This window comes from Gorilla gorilla, chromosome 9, assembly GCF_029281585.2.
Source record: "Gorilla gorilla gorilla isolate KB3781 chromosome 9, NHGRI_mGorGor1-v2.1_pri, whole genome shotgun sequence".
Classification (NCBI taxonomy): domain Eukaryota; kingdom Metazoa; phylum Chordata; class Mammalia; order Primates; family Hominidae; genus Gorilla; species Gorilla gorilla.
Window position 1 is genome coordinate 69,046,386 of NC_073233.2, and position 16,809 is coordinate 69,063,194.

Sequence of the window (16,809 nt, forward strand, 5' to 3'; positions counted from 1 at the left end):
ACAACATGGATGAAACTGGAGGACATTATGCTAAGCGAAATAAGCCAGACACAGAAAGACAACTATTGCAAAATCTCACTTTTATGTGGAATCTAAAAAGGTTGAAGCCAAAGAAGCAGAGAATAGAATCGTGGTTACGAAGGCTGGCAGGGGCGAGGGGAATGGGGAGATGATTGTCAAAGGGTACACAATCTCAGTTAGACAGGAGGAATATGTGTTGTGTTGTGTTGTGTTTTGTGTTGTTTAGAGACAGTGTCCCTCTGTGGCCCAGGCAGTGTCTCTCTGTGGCCCAGGCTGGAGTTCAGTGGTGTCAGTTCTTGGGAATCAATCCACTGTCCTATCTAAAAGCATCGACTCCAGTCTGAAATCCTGGCTCTACTACCAATCAGCTATGTGATCTCGAGCACAGCACTTCACCTCCCTGGGCCTGTTTTCTCACCTGGCACAGGAGGATGACAAGAGTATTGCAGGGGTGTAGACACATGAGGTGTCCCGGCACACAGTGGGTGCTCAACACATATTAGAGATTACTCTTCTGCAAAACGGACTTAGTTCCCATGTTGTAATTTAAAATAAAGAAGAAAGCATAGGAAGAGGTTAACAAAGGGGATAAAGAAGAAAAAGGGAGTGCAGGCCGGGCGCAGTGGCTCACGCCTGTAATCCCAGCACTTTGGGAGGCTGAGGCAGGCAGATCACGAGGTCAGGAGATCGAGACCATCCTGGCTAACACGGTGAAACCCCATCTCTACTAAAAATACAAAAAAATTAGCCAGGCGTAGTGGCAGGCACCTGTAGTCCCAGCTACTCCGGAGGCTGAGGCAGGAGAATGGCGTGAACCCGGGAGGCGGAGCTTGCAGTGAGGTGAGATAGCGCCACTGCGCTCCAGCCTGGGTGACAGAGCGAGACTCAATCTCAAAAAAAAAAAAAAAAAAAGAAGAAGAAGAAAAAGGGAGTGCAAATAAACAAACATCATCGTGTGTGGCATCATGAGCACAGGATGAGGGTCAGCAGGCCACAGCACAGCTGTACAACCTTGCGCGAGCCGTGTTCCCTCTCTGAACATGCCTTTCTCTTATCCAGCCCTTTACAAGTTCTATGTACTGGGGAAGAAAAGTAAAATGGAAGAAGATGGCGGAGAAACTCCAGGACCCAGAGACCCACTTACCTGGACAGGAAGAGCAGCAGTCCCCAGGAAGCAGGGCAGGGTCGGCACAGGCCCGCTGGCAGGGAACCTTCTCACAGCTCACCTCTCCCAGCTGGGGAAGCAGAAGGAACCCCATGAGGAAGCCCAGAGCATCTTGCCTGCCCTGGGCAGTGCCCTCAAGGGCCTCTTGCACCAGCAGCAGGACCCACGGAAAGATCCCGGGACAGAGGCTGCAGTGCCTGAGCCCTCGCCTGGAGAACAGGTAAAGCCACCCATGGCAGGACCCCCTTAGGGAAACCACTTCTCCCTCTGGACTTCCACAGAGGGAGGAGATGGTCAAAACCAAAGATATTCTGGCAGTTAATTAAAGGTGGAGGATGGCAGGAGGATGGACTTATGCTGGCTAAAGGGCTCCATGTTTTGCAAAGGGACAAAAGGCAAGAAGCTGCCCTCTGGCGGGGCCGCTCCTGGGTTCCCAGGCCCAGCTCACCTGGCACATGCACCAGGTGCAGGGTTCATCATCCAAGGTGAACACCTGGCCATTCGCCACCTTTCTACCCTCATAGTTGCAGTCTGTGGAGGCAGAGGAGACAGGAGCCCATGAGAGCCGAGGCCTGGCCGGGAGCCTGGCACGTGGGGCAGCTGGTCCCACTCACCTCGGCACACGGGGCAGCACTCTCCGTCAGGGTGGAAAGGGTAGGTACAGGTGATGGGGCAGTCCACGGGGGAACAGGCCACTGAGCCCAGCTGCAGGACACAGAAAACACACAATGCCCTCGGTTCAGGGCAGCTGACAAGACACTCAGGAAGATGCCGCTCCTATAGCCACTGAGTGCCCATCAGAACAATCAACATTGTGGGAGGAGTCCATGATGGTGGGGCAGTGGGGCAGGGGGCGCATTTTCTCTGTTGGGGTCCAACTTCCCACTAGAATTCAAGCCCCTCGAAGGTAAGAACATGGCCTTGTCCACGGAGGGCATCTGTTAACGGGTGCCTGTTGCATAAACTGCCCAGAAAAGATAAGCACCAAAACCCGATAGAGAAAGATCCAGGGGCCAAAGTTTCCCAAAGCCCAAGGCTGAGAACAACTAGGGCCTACGTGCAGTGGGTCACTCAGGGTAAGTAGCCCAGGGCTGTTTACATGCACAGGGCTGTTTACCCTGAGTTTCTCAATCTTTCTGCAGACCGTGTCCCTTGTCACGCATGTACTCTGCTGAGGCTCACTGATCACCAAAGAAATACCGCATCTGCACCCACACCAGCAAAGCAGCGTCATCCCGCATTCAGGGCGTCAGCATGATAAGCATGAAGAATTTTTTTACCCGGAGTGGTGGCTCACACCTGTAATCCCAACATTTTGCGAGGCTGAGGCAGGAGGATCATTTGAGGTCAGGAGTTCGAGACCAGCCTGGCCAACATGGCAAAACTCCGACTCTACTAAAAGCACACAAATTAGCTGGGCGTGGTGGTGCGCACCTGTAATCCCAGCTACTCAGGAGGCTGAGACAGGAGAATCACTTGAACCTGGGAGGCAGAGGTTGCAGTGAGCCAAGATTGCGCCACTGCACTCCAGCCTGGCGACAGAGCGAGACTCTGTCTCAAAAAAAATAAAATAAAATAAAATAATTATTTTTTCATCCAGGCATAGTGGCTCACACCTATAATCCAGCACTTTGGGAAGCTGAGGTAGGAGGATCACTTGAGGCCAGGAATTCAAGACCAGCCTAGGCAACAGAGCAAGATCCTGTCTCAGTATTTTTTTATGTAAAATTTTTTTAGATACATTTTTAAAAAAGAAAAAAAAAAAACTTTTTGGCTGGGTGCAGTGGCTCATGCCTGTAATCCCCAAACCTTGGGAGGCCAAGGTGCGAGGACTGCCTGAGCCCAGAAGTTCCATACCAGCCTGAGCAATACAACACGACCCCATCTCTATCAAAAGAATTTTTTAATTAGCCAGGTGTGGTGGTAATCCCAGCTGGGTGTGATCCCACCTACTTGGGAGGCTGACATAGGAGGATCGCTTGAGCCCAGGAGGTCAAGGTTGCAGTGAGCCAAGATCACGCTACTGCACTTCAACCTGGGTGACAGAGCAACACCCTGTCTCAAAAAAAAACAATTTTTTTTCATTTTCCAAAAACTAAATGATACTATGGGACATGCTTTTTCAGACTGAGAGGCAGTATGACCCAGGAGAATAAATATGCATCTCGGAATCACAATACTAGGGTTCCATTCTCAGTACTTTGATTAACTAGTTACGGGATCTTAAGCAAAGACCCTCTCTGTGCCTTGGTTTTCTCATCCGGAAGAATGAGATGATAAACTCTTGAATGGATTAGCTGAGTGCATGCCTATGAAGGGTGTGGCACACGGCAAGAGCTTGACCACATGGGTCTACTGAAAAGGTTCCAGTACTGGGTTCTGGGTTTGTGCGTTTCACCTCCACCCTCATCAAGAATCCCTAAGACTCTCTCTAGGGGGTAACCCGGAAGCAGAGGACTTTGCCAGCCAGGTTTAAAAATACTTCTCTGGGCTGGGCATAGTGGCTCGTGCCTGTAATCCCAACACTTTGGGAGGCTGAGGTGGGCGGATCACCTGAGGTCAGGAGTTCAGGAACAGCCTGGCCAACATGGCGAAATCCCGTCTCTACCAAAAATACAAAAATTAGACAGGTGTGGTGGTGCATGCCTGTAGTCCCAGCTACTTGGGAGGCTGACACAGGAGAATCGCTTGAACTTGGGAAGCAGAGGTTGCAGTGAGCCAAGATCACACCACTGCACTCCAACCTGGGAGCCTGGGTGACAGAACAAGGCTCCATCTCAAAAACAAACAAAAAAAATTTATCTGGCCCTGTCTAAAGGGTCACCCTGGGCAGGACTGGAGGGAGCTGACTTCCACCATGAACCAGAAGCATCCCTTGTCTTGGAGGTCTCTGGATTTTGCCTCTGGGATTCAGGAGCCGATGTCAGTTGTGGGGGAGTTTCCAGAGGCGGGAGTCAGATCTGGGTGGTCCATACCAGGCAGATGCAGCTCAGACATGGGTCCAGCACAGACGGGAAGGTCTCGTTGTTATAGAAGATTCTGCCTGTGTAGGTGCAGCCTGCCAGAGAGAGCACACGCTGAGCACCAGCTGGGAGTGGCCAGGGACCAGGCTCCCCGCCAGGGCCAAGGTCATAGGTTTATCTGGATGGCAAAGGGGAGGCCATGTGCCTCCCCAGGCAGTCACCCTGGGAGTTAGGGAAGGGACAAAACGCCTGTCTGGATTGTCTGAATCGGGTATTGACTTTTTTCCCACTGGATTCAGCAAAAGGATCAAGTGTCTTGGCCTCAGTGTCCTCACCCTGAAGAGTGGGGAGATTCATCCTCTACCTCCTCACCAGGGGGGATCAGGCGGAAGAACTGGGAAATATGAGGTGTGTGTGAGGCCCCACAGCATCTTCCCAACCTCCTCTCTGCCCTCCAAACTCACTCAAACCACCAACCCCGCCTGTCCAGAACATTCCCCAACACTACTCCCCTCTCTGATTCCTGACAGCCCCAGAAGCCTGATGTGAGTGATGCCACCTTGGATGATACTATCACATACTGCTAAGTGTAAAAGCAGGTGATGAGACAGTAGGAGAAGCTTTAAAAAAAATAAAATAAAATAAATAAATATATGTATGTGTATATATATATTATATATATATAATGTACATCTACTAAATGTGTGTGAGCATCACAAAAAGAGACTAGAAGGACATAAACACAAATTTAACAGTGCTAATAGGTCCTTGCTAATATTCTTTATTTTTGCTTTCTGTACTTTTTTTCTAAATTTTCTATAATGGAGCTGGGTGCATTGGCTCATGCCTGTAATCCCAGCACTTTGGGAGGCCAAGGCAGGCAGATCACCTGAGGTTAGGAAATCGAGACCAGCCTGGCCAACATGGTGAAACCCCATCTCTACTAAAAATACAAAAATTAGCCGGGCATGGTGGTGGGCACCTGTGATCCCAGCTACTCGGAAGGCTGAGGCAGGAGAATCACTTGAACCCGGGAGGTGGAGGTTGCAGTGAGCTGAGATCGCGCCACTGCACTCCGGCCTGGGTAAGAGAGCAAGGCTCTGTCTCAAAAAAATAAGATAAATTTTCTACAATAAAACATTACTTCTGAAATCATGGAAAAGGTAAAAATGACTATTAAAAGGCAAAAATGACTGTTAAAACTTCTCTCCTCCTGCTGTTCTCCAATTGTCTCACAGGTGCAGCTCCTGCACCACCCACCTGCACCGTAAGCCCTGTGTGTCTTCAGACCTGCCTCGAGCACTCAGAGGGGGCCTGACTTAGGTAAACTGTTCTACCTCAGTTTCCTTATCTGTGCAACGGGGTTGTCCCTTGGGGTTGTTAGGACGACATGAGATGAAGGCTGTATAGGGCTTAAGGAGCCCGATGCCTGAGATGCCCTGCCCTGGGGGCTTGGGGCAGAGGCAGGGGATTACCTGCTGAACAGTCTGGGCAGCACTGTCCAGGGATCCGGATCGGGTGAGGGCAGGAGTCCACACAGTCTGTCCTCTTGCAGCTCACCGAGCCATCTGCCTGGAGGAAGGAGGAACTTCACCAAGACCCCACCAGTGACACCGGCCCCTGCCTCCCCGCCCTGCAAAAGAAACAGCAACGCTGCAAACTGGCCAAGGCTTGCCCTGAAAGGCAACATGATGCGGCTTGAAGATAGCAGGTCTCCGCTAAAGAGGACCGGCTACTTGAGAAAGGCCATGTGAGCCTTCCAGGAAGTCTATGCATCTTTAAGGAGAAGGAAGGTCAGGGCTGGGATTCTGGTCTCCTCCGCTTCCTGTAGCAGCCAAAGCCTGCACTGTCACCACCATCCAAATCCTTTCTCAGCTTTTCCCTGGAACCCTGGCTCACCAGGAACCTACAGAGTACCATAAAACCCTATTTTTAGAAAAAACAATGCCACCAGAAGTGTCTATTTCAGAGAGCCAAAGTGCCATACAAGGTTTCTTTTTTTTTTTTTTTTTTAAGACGGAGTCTCACTCTATTGCCCAGGCTGGAGTGCAATGGCGCAATCTTGGCTCACTGCAACCTCCACCTCCCAGGCTTAAATGGTTCTCCTGCCTCAACCTCCCGAGTAGCTGGAATTACAAGCATGCGCCACCACGCCAGGCTAATTTTTGTATATTTAGTGGAGACAGGGTTTCACCATGTTGGTCAGGCTCGTCTTGAACTCCTGACCTCAGATGATCCACCCGCCTTGGCCTCCCAAAGTGCTGGGATTACAGGTGTGAGCCACTGCACCCGGCCTCTTTTTCTTTAAAAAAAAAAAAAAAACACAAAAACAATCTGACAGTTTGAACCTTTTGTATCACTCTCTTGGTGACTGATTATGGGTGCCCGAAATCAGTCATAAAGGAGAAGACAGCACAGGAAGGAGTTTCCTCCCAACTCTAATTTCAATGAGACGTGTTCAGCTTACAGCATTTTTTTTTTTTTTTTTTGAGACGGAGTCTCACTCTTTCGCCCAGACTGGACTGCAGTGTCTCTATCTTGACTCACTGCAAGCTCCGCCTCCCGGGTTCACGCCATTCTCCTGCCTCAGCCTCCTGAGTAGCTGGGATTACAGGCACCCGCCACCACACCCGGCTAATTTTTTTTGTATTTTTAGTAGAGACAGGGTTTCACCGTGTTAGCCAGGATGGTCTCAATCTCCTGACCTCATGATCCACCTGCCTCGGCCTCCCAAAGTGCTGGGATTACAGGAGTGAGCCACCACGCCCAGCCCAGCTTACAGCTTTTTAACAAATGGCTCATCGAAGGCACTAGAAGGCTGGGCTTCTCCCACATGAAAGTGCACCCAAATCACCTGGAGGTTAAAATGCAGTTTGTGAGAGCAGAGGTGCGGGCAGGGCCTCGAAAGGCTGCACGTCTAACCAGGGCTCCCAACGCAGGTGCAAGGGACCTCATTTTGAGAAATAAACCTCTAAAAGACTCGAAGCACTTAAAGTAGAAAGGAAAGCCAGCATGTATTAGATTGGTGCAAAAGTAATTGCGGTTTCTGCCATTATAAGCAATGGTAAAAAACCGCAATTACTAGTACTTCAATAATGAGCTAAAACAATTGTATTTCTGGGTGGATAGCTGTGTTTGCATTGTTGTTGATCTGACTCAAACTCATGCACCTCCTTACCCATTTCTGAAATAGTGAGGTCACATGTTTTGCAGTCATGAAGAAAACATTGCAATTTCACAGAAATAGCCTCAACAACTGGGTCTCAGGCTACCCCACTCCCTCAGTTATCCATGCCTGAGGAAAACCTTCTATGAAGATTCCTAATTCTTACTCCTCATGCCAGCAGCTCCCTGCACATGCACAGTGTGTTACACACACTTTTTTTTTTTTTTTTTTGAAACAGGGTCTTTCTCTTCTGCCCAGGCTGGAGTGCAGTGATGTGATCACGGCTCACTGCAGCCTCGACCTCCTGGGTCAGCCTCAGGAGCTGAGGAAGCGATCCTCCCACCTTAGCCTCCCAAGTAGCTGGGACCACAGGGGCATGTCACTACATGCAGCTAATTTTTGTATTTTTTTTTAGAGACAGAGTCTCACCATGTTGCCCAGGCTGGTCTCAAATTCCTGGGCTCAAGCAATCTTCCCATCTCAGCTATGTTGGGATTATAGGCGTGAGCCACCACTCTTGGCCATACACACTTTTTTTTTTTTTTTTGAGACAGAGTCTTGCTTTGTCGCCCAGGCTGGGGTGCAGTGGCACGATCTCAGCTCACTGCAACCTCCTCCTCCCAGGTTCAAACGATTCTCCTGCCTCAGCCTCCCAAGTAGCTGGGACTACAGGCACCTGCCACCACGCTCAGCTAATATTTTGTATTTTTAGTAGAGACAGGGTTTCACCATGTTAGCCAGGATGGTCTCGATCTCCTGACCTTGTGATCCACCCACCTCAGCCTCCCAAAGTGCTGGGATTACAGGCGTGAGCCACCGCGCCTGGCCAACAATACACACTTCTTAAGGCCAACTGCCAAGCACCATCGTCCTCACACATCTACTGAGAGCAGGATAAACTCGGTCCAACCCTTTTTGTGAAAGTGGAACTTGACAGCACTGGAGGGAGACTGCGGCCAGCCTGAGGCCAACCTCTGGAGGGGCCAGGACGCTTGTCTCCTCTGGGTGAGGTGGGGCAGCCAGGTAAAGCAGCTGAAGGCGAGCAGGTTGTCATTCACCTGGCAGATGCATAACTCACAGGGGTCACCAGGCGACCAGATCTGTCCAATCGGAAACTCAACCCCGTTGTCGTCAAGAGAGCATCCTGGATGAGGACAATGGCAGAGAAAAGACGGCACAAGACCTAGACTACAACAGCAGCAAGGACAGACGCCTCATGCGCACAAACACACACAGACACCGATATCACTCACACACATGGACACACAAACTTACACACACTCATACAAATGCACACTTACACAGATATAATTCACACAGATACACAAACATACACTCATACAAATGCACACTTAAACATACATGTACACACAGATACCATTCATGCAGAGACATACACATACTGATACAAATGTACATTTGCATACACACACAGATACAACACACATGCTGATACAAATGTACATTTGCATACACACACAGATACAACACAGACACACATGCACACAGACACACACGTACTCATACAAATGCACATTTACATACACACACAGATACAACTCACACAGACACACATACACTCATACAAATACACTTACATACACATACATATGCTCAGACACACACACACAGATACTACTCACACAGAGAGACACAAACTTACACACAGACACACTCATAGAATCATACACTTACATGCACATACACACATACAGACATGCATGCTCACACAGGCACACACAAAAACACAAAAACAGACACATAACATACATACCACAGAGACACACTCATACTACACAAAACAGACACATGCTCATACACAAAGACACATGTACACAGACTCCCACACACAGATACCATTAACACACTGACACACACACACAGAAAACTACTCAGAAACACACAAACACACAAACACACAGGCACACACTAAGACATACTACACAAAACACAGATACACACTCGTACACAGGCAAAGACACATGTACACAAATTTACACACATTCATACAAATGCACACATACACATACATGCTCACACAGACACACACTACTCACACACAGACACACAAACTTACTCTCACACAGACACACTCATACAAACATACACTTACATGCACACACACATATGCAGACACAACAGACACAAAGATGCATGCTCACACAGGCACACACAAAAAACACAGACACATACACACACACCCACAGAGAGACACATAGACATACTACACAAAACACAGACACACACTCATATACATAAATACAAAGACACACATATGCAGGTACCACTAACACACCAACACACAGATAACCACTCACAAACTCAGAGACACACAAACTTACACAGGTACACACTCAGACACACTACACAAAACAGACTCACACTCATACACATGCACACAAAGACACATGTACACACACACACAAACAGCACACACACCAGCAGTCTCAGCAGCAGGTGAAGCTCAGCCTCTCTCCCCAGCATCCATGCCCTGTGTCGGGGCAGCCCTGGACCAGCTCACCTGTCGAGGGTGTGGGCTCCTGGCAGGTGAAGCAACACTGCCCAGGGCCCAGCCGCCACTCTTCTCGGGGGCAGGCCAGCTCAGGGCAGGGCATGAAGGAGCACTCCACCTCCCCATTCTGGAAGAGAGCCCAGGCACAGAATGATGAGGGCGGCACCCCGCCTGGGGACCCTGGAGAGCTAGAGGAGGCCGCAGGCTGCCATCACCCTCCCGGCTACTCAAGTGAAACTGACAAAGAAATCTACTCAAGTGAAACCGACAAAGAAATCTCCAAGGAGCACAACAGTGGGGTGGGGGCAACCGGGAGTCCTACAGTGGGGGCTGGGTGTGAGCCCAGGAGGGCATCCTGGGAATAGGCACGGCCTTCACCATCTCTCACCCTCCCGCTTCCATCCAGGCTCCCTACTGCCTAAACCATTCAGCAGCTTCACTGAGTGCAAAGCCCTCAATGCAGCTGGTGGAGCCCTTCAGGACTGAGTCAGGGGCAGAGGCTGTCAGTGCCCACCCAGGTCCTGTCTCCAAAGTACTGCCAGTGGCTGACGGCAGCTGCGTCCTCCAGAGATGCCTAGATGGTCACCACCCCCACTCCCTGGGGAGCAGAGAGAGTCTCTATAACTGACTGGCCCTGAGGTGCAAGAGCCTTGCTCCCCAGCATGGTCCACTGCCCAGAGCTTCCCAGGGATCAGTGTGAGACCACACCTTCATCCTGCTTCCTCTCCTGCCCCACCCTTCTTCCCTCGCCAGTTTCTTCTGAGAGCACTCCCTTGGTAAGTCGCCTGCACTGGCCCTGCTTCTAGGGAACACAACCCAAGATGCAACCCCTACCTGCAGCCTTGCCACCTGCCTGACTCTCTCCATGCTCCAGGCAGAATGGCCATCTCCAATCCTCCACCCTCTGCTGGGTACAGCAACCTCAGCTCCCCACCTGATGAGTCCCTACCACCCTCCAGGTCTCTACTTAACATCCTGCCTTCCAAAAAGGCATCAGGAGCCCGGGCACCCGGCCATCAACCCACCTAGGCAGTGGGCTTCTGGACCAAGGGGACTGGGGCTTCCTTGTGCTTAGCTGTGTCCCCAGCACACAGTAGGTGCTCTGTAAATAGCAGTGTTGAAAGATGAAGTTCAAAGAGACTGTGGGAAGACATGGGGGATCCCCGTAGTGCCTTCGCTTCCTCAGTTTCCCTGTTGCTGTATGGCAACTCATGTTCTCCTAGTCATGTCAACCTGAGTAAAGTGTTGTGCCTCGCTCCCCTCTCCATCAATTCCACAGGCTTCGGGACACTCAGCCACCATACCTGGCAAACACAGGTGGTACACTCGTCACCACCCCCACTGAACACAGCCCCGTCTGCGTACCACCGGCCGTGGAAATAGCATCTCACTGCAGAGAAAGGAAGAAGCAGCTCAAGGTCTTTGGGCAGAGGCAGCTAAAGAAAAGGGGGAACAAATGGGTAGGGAGCCCCGGGGCACTTAACACACACCCACGACACTCCACAGCATGCTCCGTGCCCAGGAACCCAAAGCACTTCTCCCCCTCCAAACCCCAGACACAAAACAAGTCATGCCGACAAAGGGGTGGGTGTGGCAGTTCATGTCTGTAATCCCAACATTCTGGGAGGCCGAGGTGGGAGGATCTCTTGCACCCAGGAGTTTGAGACCAGTCTGGTCAACACAGCGAGACCCCATCTCTACAAAAACTTTAAAAAATTAGCTGAGTGCAGCAGTGCGTGCCTGTTGTCCTAGCTAATCAGGAGGCTGAGGAAGGAGGATGGCTTGAAACCAGGGATTGAGGTTATAGTGATTGCACCACTCTACTACAGCCTGAGCGACAGAGCAAGACCCCATGTCAACAACAACAAAAAAATCTGACAAAGAATGAGTCACATGTAAGATGAGGTCCTCAGCCAAAAAGGCAGGGGAAGCCCTAAATAACTAAAAAGTAACAGAAAAAAAGAAATAAAAAGAGACTGTCCAACACCTAAGACAAAGGTGCCACCTTAGACAAATGATGCTACCACCCCCTGGAGGCTGTGAGAATTTGGGGAGAGCCTTTGATTTGAAGATCCACTCCAGCAAAAAAACAGCCTTAGAAACTGCCCAGTCCCACCTGCCACTAGTCAGACTGCCCTGGGCTCAAATCCGAGCTATACAACTCACCAGGGAATGACTTTGGGCAAGACACTTAAAGCTCTCTAAGCCTCAGTTTTCTCATCTGTACAATGGGACCGATAAGGGTTCCTATCTCACAGAGACTACACTGACTATGCAAAAGTAAGTCAATTAAAAATAATGTAACATTTAAACATTAAGAAAAAAACACTTAAAAAGAACACCAGCTTTGAAATCAGGTAGACTTGAATTCAAGTTCTGCTCCATTACTTAATGGTTGTGTGTCTTTAGGCAGTGACTTGTACTTTCCAAGCTTCAGTGTTCCCATCTATAAAATGGGGCAATAAATAGTACTGCCTTACAGTGGCAACATAAGGGTTCCATGAGATGGAGTTCTGGCAAGCGCCCCACACAGCAAGGGGCACAGAGTCAGCAGGGAACATCCATGACAGCGATGAAGCCATCCCAGGAAAGAAAACCTTGTTTTTAACAAAGGACCAACTCATTAGTGGCTAAGGAGAGACCCTTTCCTGCCCTGGGACAGCAATGACAAGGGTGGACTGAAACTCCATCCTGCCTGAGCTGAAGGTGCCTCCTAAGGCAGGGGAAAGCTGGGCTGTGAGCACAGTCTAGCCTCAAACTGCTGTGCACATAAGTGCACAATAAAAACAGGCACTTTGAAATGCTTCACTTGATCTGAGTTTGTAAAGCAGAAAGCAATCTCCTCCCTCACTCCTCCACTCACTCCACCCCATTGCATACTCAAAAGACATGCTCCCCTGCACACACAAAGAAGCAAAATGTAAAACTGAGCTCGGGGGCTCACGCCTGTCATCCCAGCACTTTGGGAGGCCGAGGCAGGTGGATCACCTGAGGTCAGGAGTTCAAGACCAGCCTGGCCAACATGGTGAAACCCCATCTCTACTAAAAATACAAAAATTAGCCCAGTGTGGCGGCAGGCGCCTGTAATCCCAGCTACTCGCTACTCCGGAGGCTCAGGCAGGAGAATCACTTGAACCTGGGAGGCGGAGGTTGCAGTAAGCTAAGATCATGCCACTGCACTCCAGCCTGGAAAGCAAGTCTCCCTCTCAAGAAAAAAAAAGGAGCAAAATGCAAAACTGGGATTGGGGGCTCATGCCTGTCATCCCAGCACTTTGAGAGGCTGAAGCAGGAGGACCACCTGAGGCTCAACACCAGCCTGGGCAACATAGTGAGGTCTACAAAAAATCTAAAAAAAAAAAAAAAAAAAAAGCAAAATGCTCCAAGAGTGTCACTTACCTGGAACACAAGTACAGCAATCCGACTGTGGGGGGGTCTGACAGGGGCCAGAAGGACACTCAGGAGAGACGCAGGACACGTTTCCAGCCTGAGGAGGAGGCAAGAGAGGGCACTGGGGGTGCGGGTGTGGAACAGGGTTCATTCCCCATCTCACAGCAGGCCCTTCGAACAGGAAAGCTGCCTAAAGGAGGCCACAAGAAACCTTTAAATGCTGCCGTGTCACAGGGACAAATTCCCGGTGTTTATGATGCTGATATGGTTTGGCTGTGTCCCCACCCAAATCTCATCGTGAACTGCAGCTCCTGTAATTCTCACGTTGAATTGAATTGAATCATGGGGGCAGTTTCCCCCATACTGTTCTTATGGTAGTGAATAAGTCTCACAAGATCTGATGGTTTTATGAGGGGTTTCCCCTTTCGCTTGGTTCTCATTCTGTCTTGCCTTCCGCCATGTAAGACGTACCTTTCACCTTCCACCATGATTATGAGGCCTCCCCAGCCACATGGAACTGTAAGTTCATTAAACCTCTTTTTCTTTATAAATTACCTAGTCTCAGGTGTGTCTTTATCAACAGTGTGAAAATGGACTAATACATATGGTGTGGTTAGCACACCTCCATGCCATAACACACCATTCCAGGAAAAAGGTCAGGGCAGCCCAGCAGGCAGAGCATGCTCCCTTCCTTATGCAAATGTGCCTGGGAGCTCTGGAAGGTGCTGGGGAGCAGAGAACAGAGCTGACTCCTGCAGGGAAGGAGACCCCCACACACCTTCCCATCATCTGAGTTTTGAATCAGGTGGCTCATATTGGCTAGTCAAAGAATTAAATTTCAAAATAAATGTTTTAAATTTGACATTGAGACCAAAGAGCCCCCAGTTTTGGAGTCAGCCACACCTGAGTTCCAACATCTGCTCCTCCCCTGTAAAGACTTTGGGCCAAGTACATCACATCTCTGAGCCCCGGTCTCCCCATCTAAGAAATAGGCTGGAATTGGCGTGTCTCTCAGGGGTTTCCAAAGATTACATGAAATGAGATCATGCATGAAAGCACTTGGGGCTGTGTGCAGTGGCTCACGCCTGTAATCCCAGCACTTTGTGAGGCCGAGACAAGAGAACTGCTTGAGCCCAGGAGTTTGAGACCAGCCTGGCAACATAGGGAGACCCTGTCTCTACAACAAAAATAAAAATAAATTAGCTGGGGTGGTGGCACATGCCTGTGGTCCCACTTACTCGGGAGGCTGAGGTGGGAAGATTGCTTTAGCATGGGAAGTCAAGGCTACAGTGAGCCATGATTGCACCACTGCACCCCAGCCTGGACAACAAAATGAGATGCCATCAGTAAGAAAAGAGGAGAGGAAAGGAGAGAGGAGGGATGGGGGAGGGGGAGGGAGAGGAGAGGAGAAAGGGAGGAGGAGAGGAGAGGAGAAGACAGGGAAGGGGAGGGGAGGGGAGGGGAGGGCAAAGGCAGGAGAGGAGAGGGGCAGGATAGGAGAGAGAGGAAGGAAGGAGGGAGGGAGGGAGGGAAGGAAGGAAGGAGAGAGGGAGGGAAGGAAGGGAGGGACGGACGGAGGGAAGGGAGAGAGGAAGGAAGGAAGGAAGAGAGAAACAGAGAAGTGAGAGAGAAAGAAAGAGAGAGAGAAAGAGAAGAAAGAAACAAGAAAGAAAGAAAAAGAGAGAAAAAAGGAGGGAGGGAGGGAGGGAACTTGGCTGCTGTGCTTTCATGTAGCACATAGGAAGAGTTCGATAAGGGGTGCTGGTGGTTGTCTGCATGCCCCTGATTTCACACTGCAGCATCCACCTTTGATGCCAGAGCAAAAGACACTTAAAGACGGTCATGACCCGGTGCAGTGGCTCATCCTTGTAATCCCAGCATTTTGGGAGGCCAAGGTGGGAGGATCGCTTGAGCCCAGGAATTTGAGACCAGCCTGGCCAACACAGCGAGACCCTGCCTCTACAAAAAAAAAAAAAAAAAAAAAAATTAGCCGGGTGTAATGGCATGAGCCTGTGGTCTCAGCTACCTGGGAGACTGAGATGGGAGGATCGCTTGAGCCCAGGAATTCGAGGCTGCAATGAGCTATGACTGCACCACTATACTCCAGCCTGGGCAACAGAGCAAGACACTGTCTCTAAAATAAAAAATAAAGATGGTCAGAGGGTGGCAGTGAGGGCTGGTAGACAGAGCCCTGACTTTGGGCTCAGACAGACCTCAAATCCCAGCTCTGCCACCTCCCAGCCTCTGTCTTTTCATCTGCAGAATAGGGGCAGTAAAGCTGACCCCGAAGAGCTGCTGGGAGCCTCAGTGAAGAAAGAGATGAGAAGCACCAACCCTGGGCCTGGCACTTAGTAGATGCTCCTAATCAGCATTTTCTTTTTTTTTTTAAGACAGAGTCTCGCTCTGTCGCCCAGGCTGGAGAGCAGTGGCGCGATCTCAGCTCACTGCAACATCAGCATCTGGCAGGGCAGGCACACAGTAGGTGCTTAATAACTATTCTTGCAGGAGTGAATTTGCCCAAAGCCAAATACTTTTAACAAGCTGAGTTTGGTAATGAGCCTTCTTTCTCCCAAATGTGGAGACCTTTATTGTGCTGGCAAATATTTTGCCTGGAGAGAAAAACAGCCTCCCTGGTGGGAAGTTTCCGAGGGAGTTTCGTCCTCCCCTTCCTAAACAGACGGACCCTGTGTGCGTGCTGGCTGTCTGCTGCGGAGCAGAAGCCTCCCTTACTCCACCAACCTTCGTGTTTTACACTTCCCTCCCCCTTTTAAATTCTACAGCTTCTAACCAAATTCCACAACCTGACAACGTTCCCTTCCACTCAACAAGCTCACCTTTAACATCCGGTCTTTTCCCCTTCCTCTAAAACCCCCAAAGGTTAAGAAAACACCCACGAGGCTTTGAGGATCTTGTGACGCTTACCAGACAGACACAGACGGTGCAGTTCTCATTGGGAGGTGAAAACACATCCCCTTCAGCTCGGACAACACCACTGTGAAAACAGCCTTTGAAGGACAAATAGGAGGTAGAGGAATCAGACCTCTTCAAAGAAGAGGAAGCTTGAGGTCTCGCTGCTTCTCCATGCTTAATGTACCTGGAACATTCTCTCACTGCCCTAGGTGTCCCAGGAGTGGTAGATTCAGGGTACTCTGACTGTGTGGTCCTGCAAGGATCAGCCCTGGTGGCCCCAGAAGGGTCCATTCATGTCTCACAAACCCACAACTGTCTGGAGAGCACAACATTTTCTTCCCAGAGGGCAGGAAAGGCAGCCTGGTTTCAAAACCTGAGGCCAGGCGCAGTGCCTCACACCTGTAACCCCAGCACTTTGGGAGGCCAAGGCGGGCAGACCACAAGGTCAGGAGTTTGAGACCAGCCTGGCCAACATGGTGAAACCCCGTCTCTACTGAAAATACAAAAATTAGCTGGGCGTGGTGGCGTGTGCCTGTAATCCCAGCTACTCGGGAGGCTGAAGCAGGAGAATCACTTGAACCCGGGAGGCAGACGTTGCAGTGAGCCAAGATCGTGCCACTGCACTCCAGCCTGGGTGACAAAGCAACACTCCGTCTTAAAAAAAAAAAAAAAAAAAACTGGCCCT

The 16,809-nt window shown here is 50.1% G+C and overlaps 1 protein-coding gene across 9 annotated transcripts in view; it reads right to left on the minus strand.

Annotated features, from left to right (window-relative positions):
• VWCE (von Willebrand factor C and EGF domains) overlaps positions 1–16,809 on the minus strand; it is a 38,076-nt gene that overhangs the window by 5,048 nt on the left and 16,219 nt on the right. For 4 of the 9 annotated variants that reach the window (XM_055354249.2, XM_063693196.1, XM_019036282.4 and 1 more), the window contains 10 exons: positions 16,137–16,219; positions 13,224–13,311; positions 11,132–11,217; positions 9,837–9,954; positions 8,374–8,459; positions 5,625–5,721; positions 4,162–4,244; positions 1,801–1,891; positions 1,635–1,717; positions 1,166–1,256 (listed from right to left, as the gene is read on the minus strand). In XM_055354249.2, the coding sequence (XP_055210224.2) occupies positions 1,166–1,256; positions 1,635–1,717; positions 1,801–1,891; positions 4,162–4,244; positions 5,625–5,721; positions 8,374–8,459; positions 9,837–9,954; positions 11,132–11,217; positions 13,224–13,311; positions 16,137–16,219 (906 nt within the window). The remainder of the gene's footprint in view (positions 1–1,165; positions 1,257–1,634; positions 1,718–1,800; positions 1,892–4,161; positions 4,245–5,624; positions 5,722–8,373; positions 8,460–9,836; positions 9,955–11,131; positions 11,218–13,223; positions 13,312–16,136; positions 16,220–16,809) is intronic. The other 5 variants (XM_055354250.2, XM_055354248.2, XM_063693195.1 and 2 more) reach the window with 2 other exon arrangements.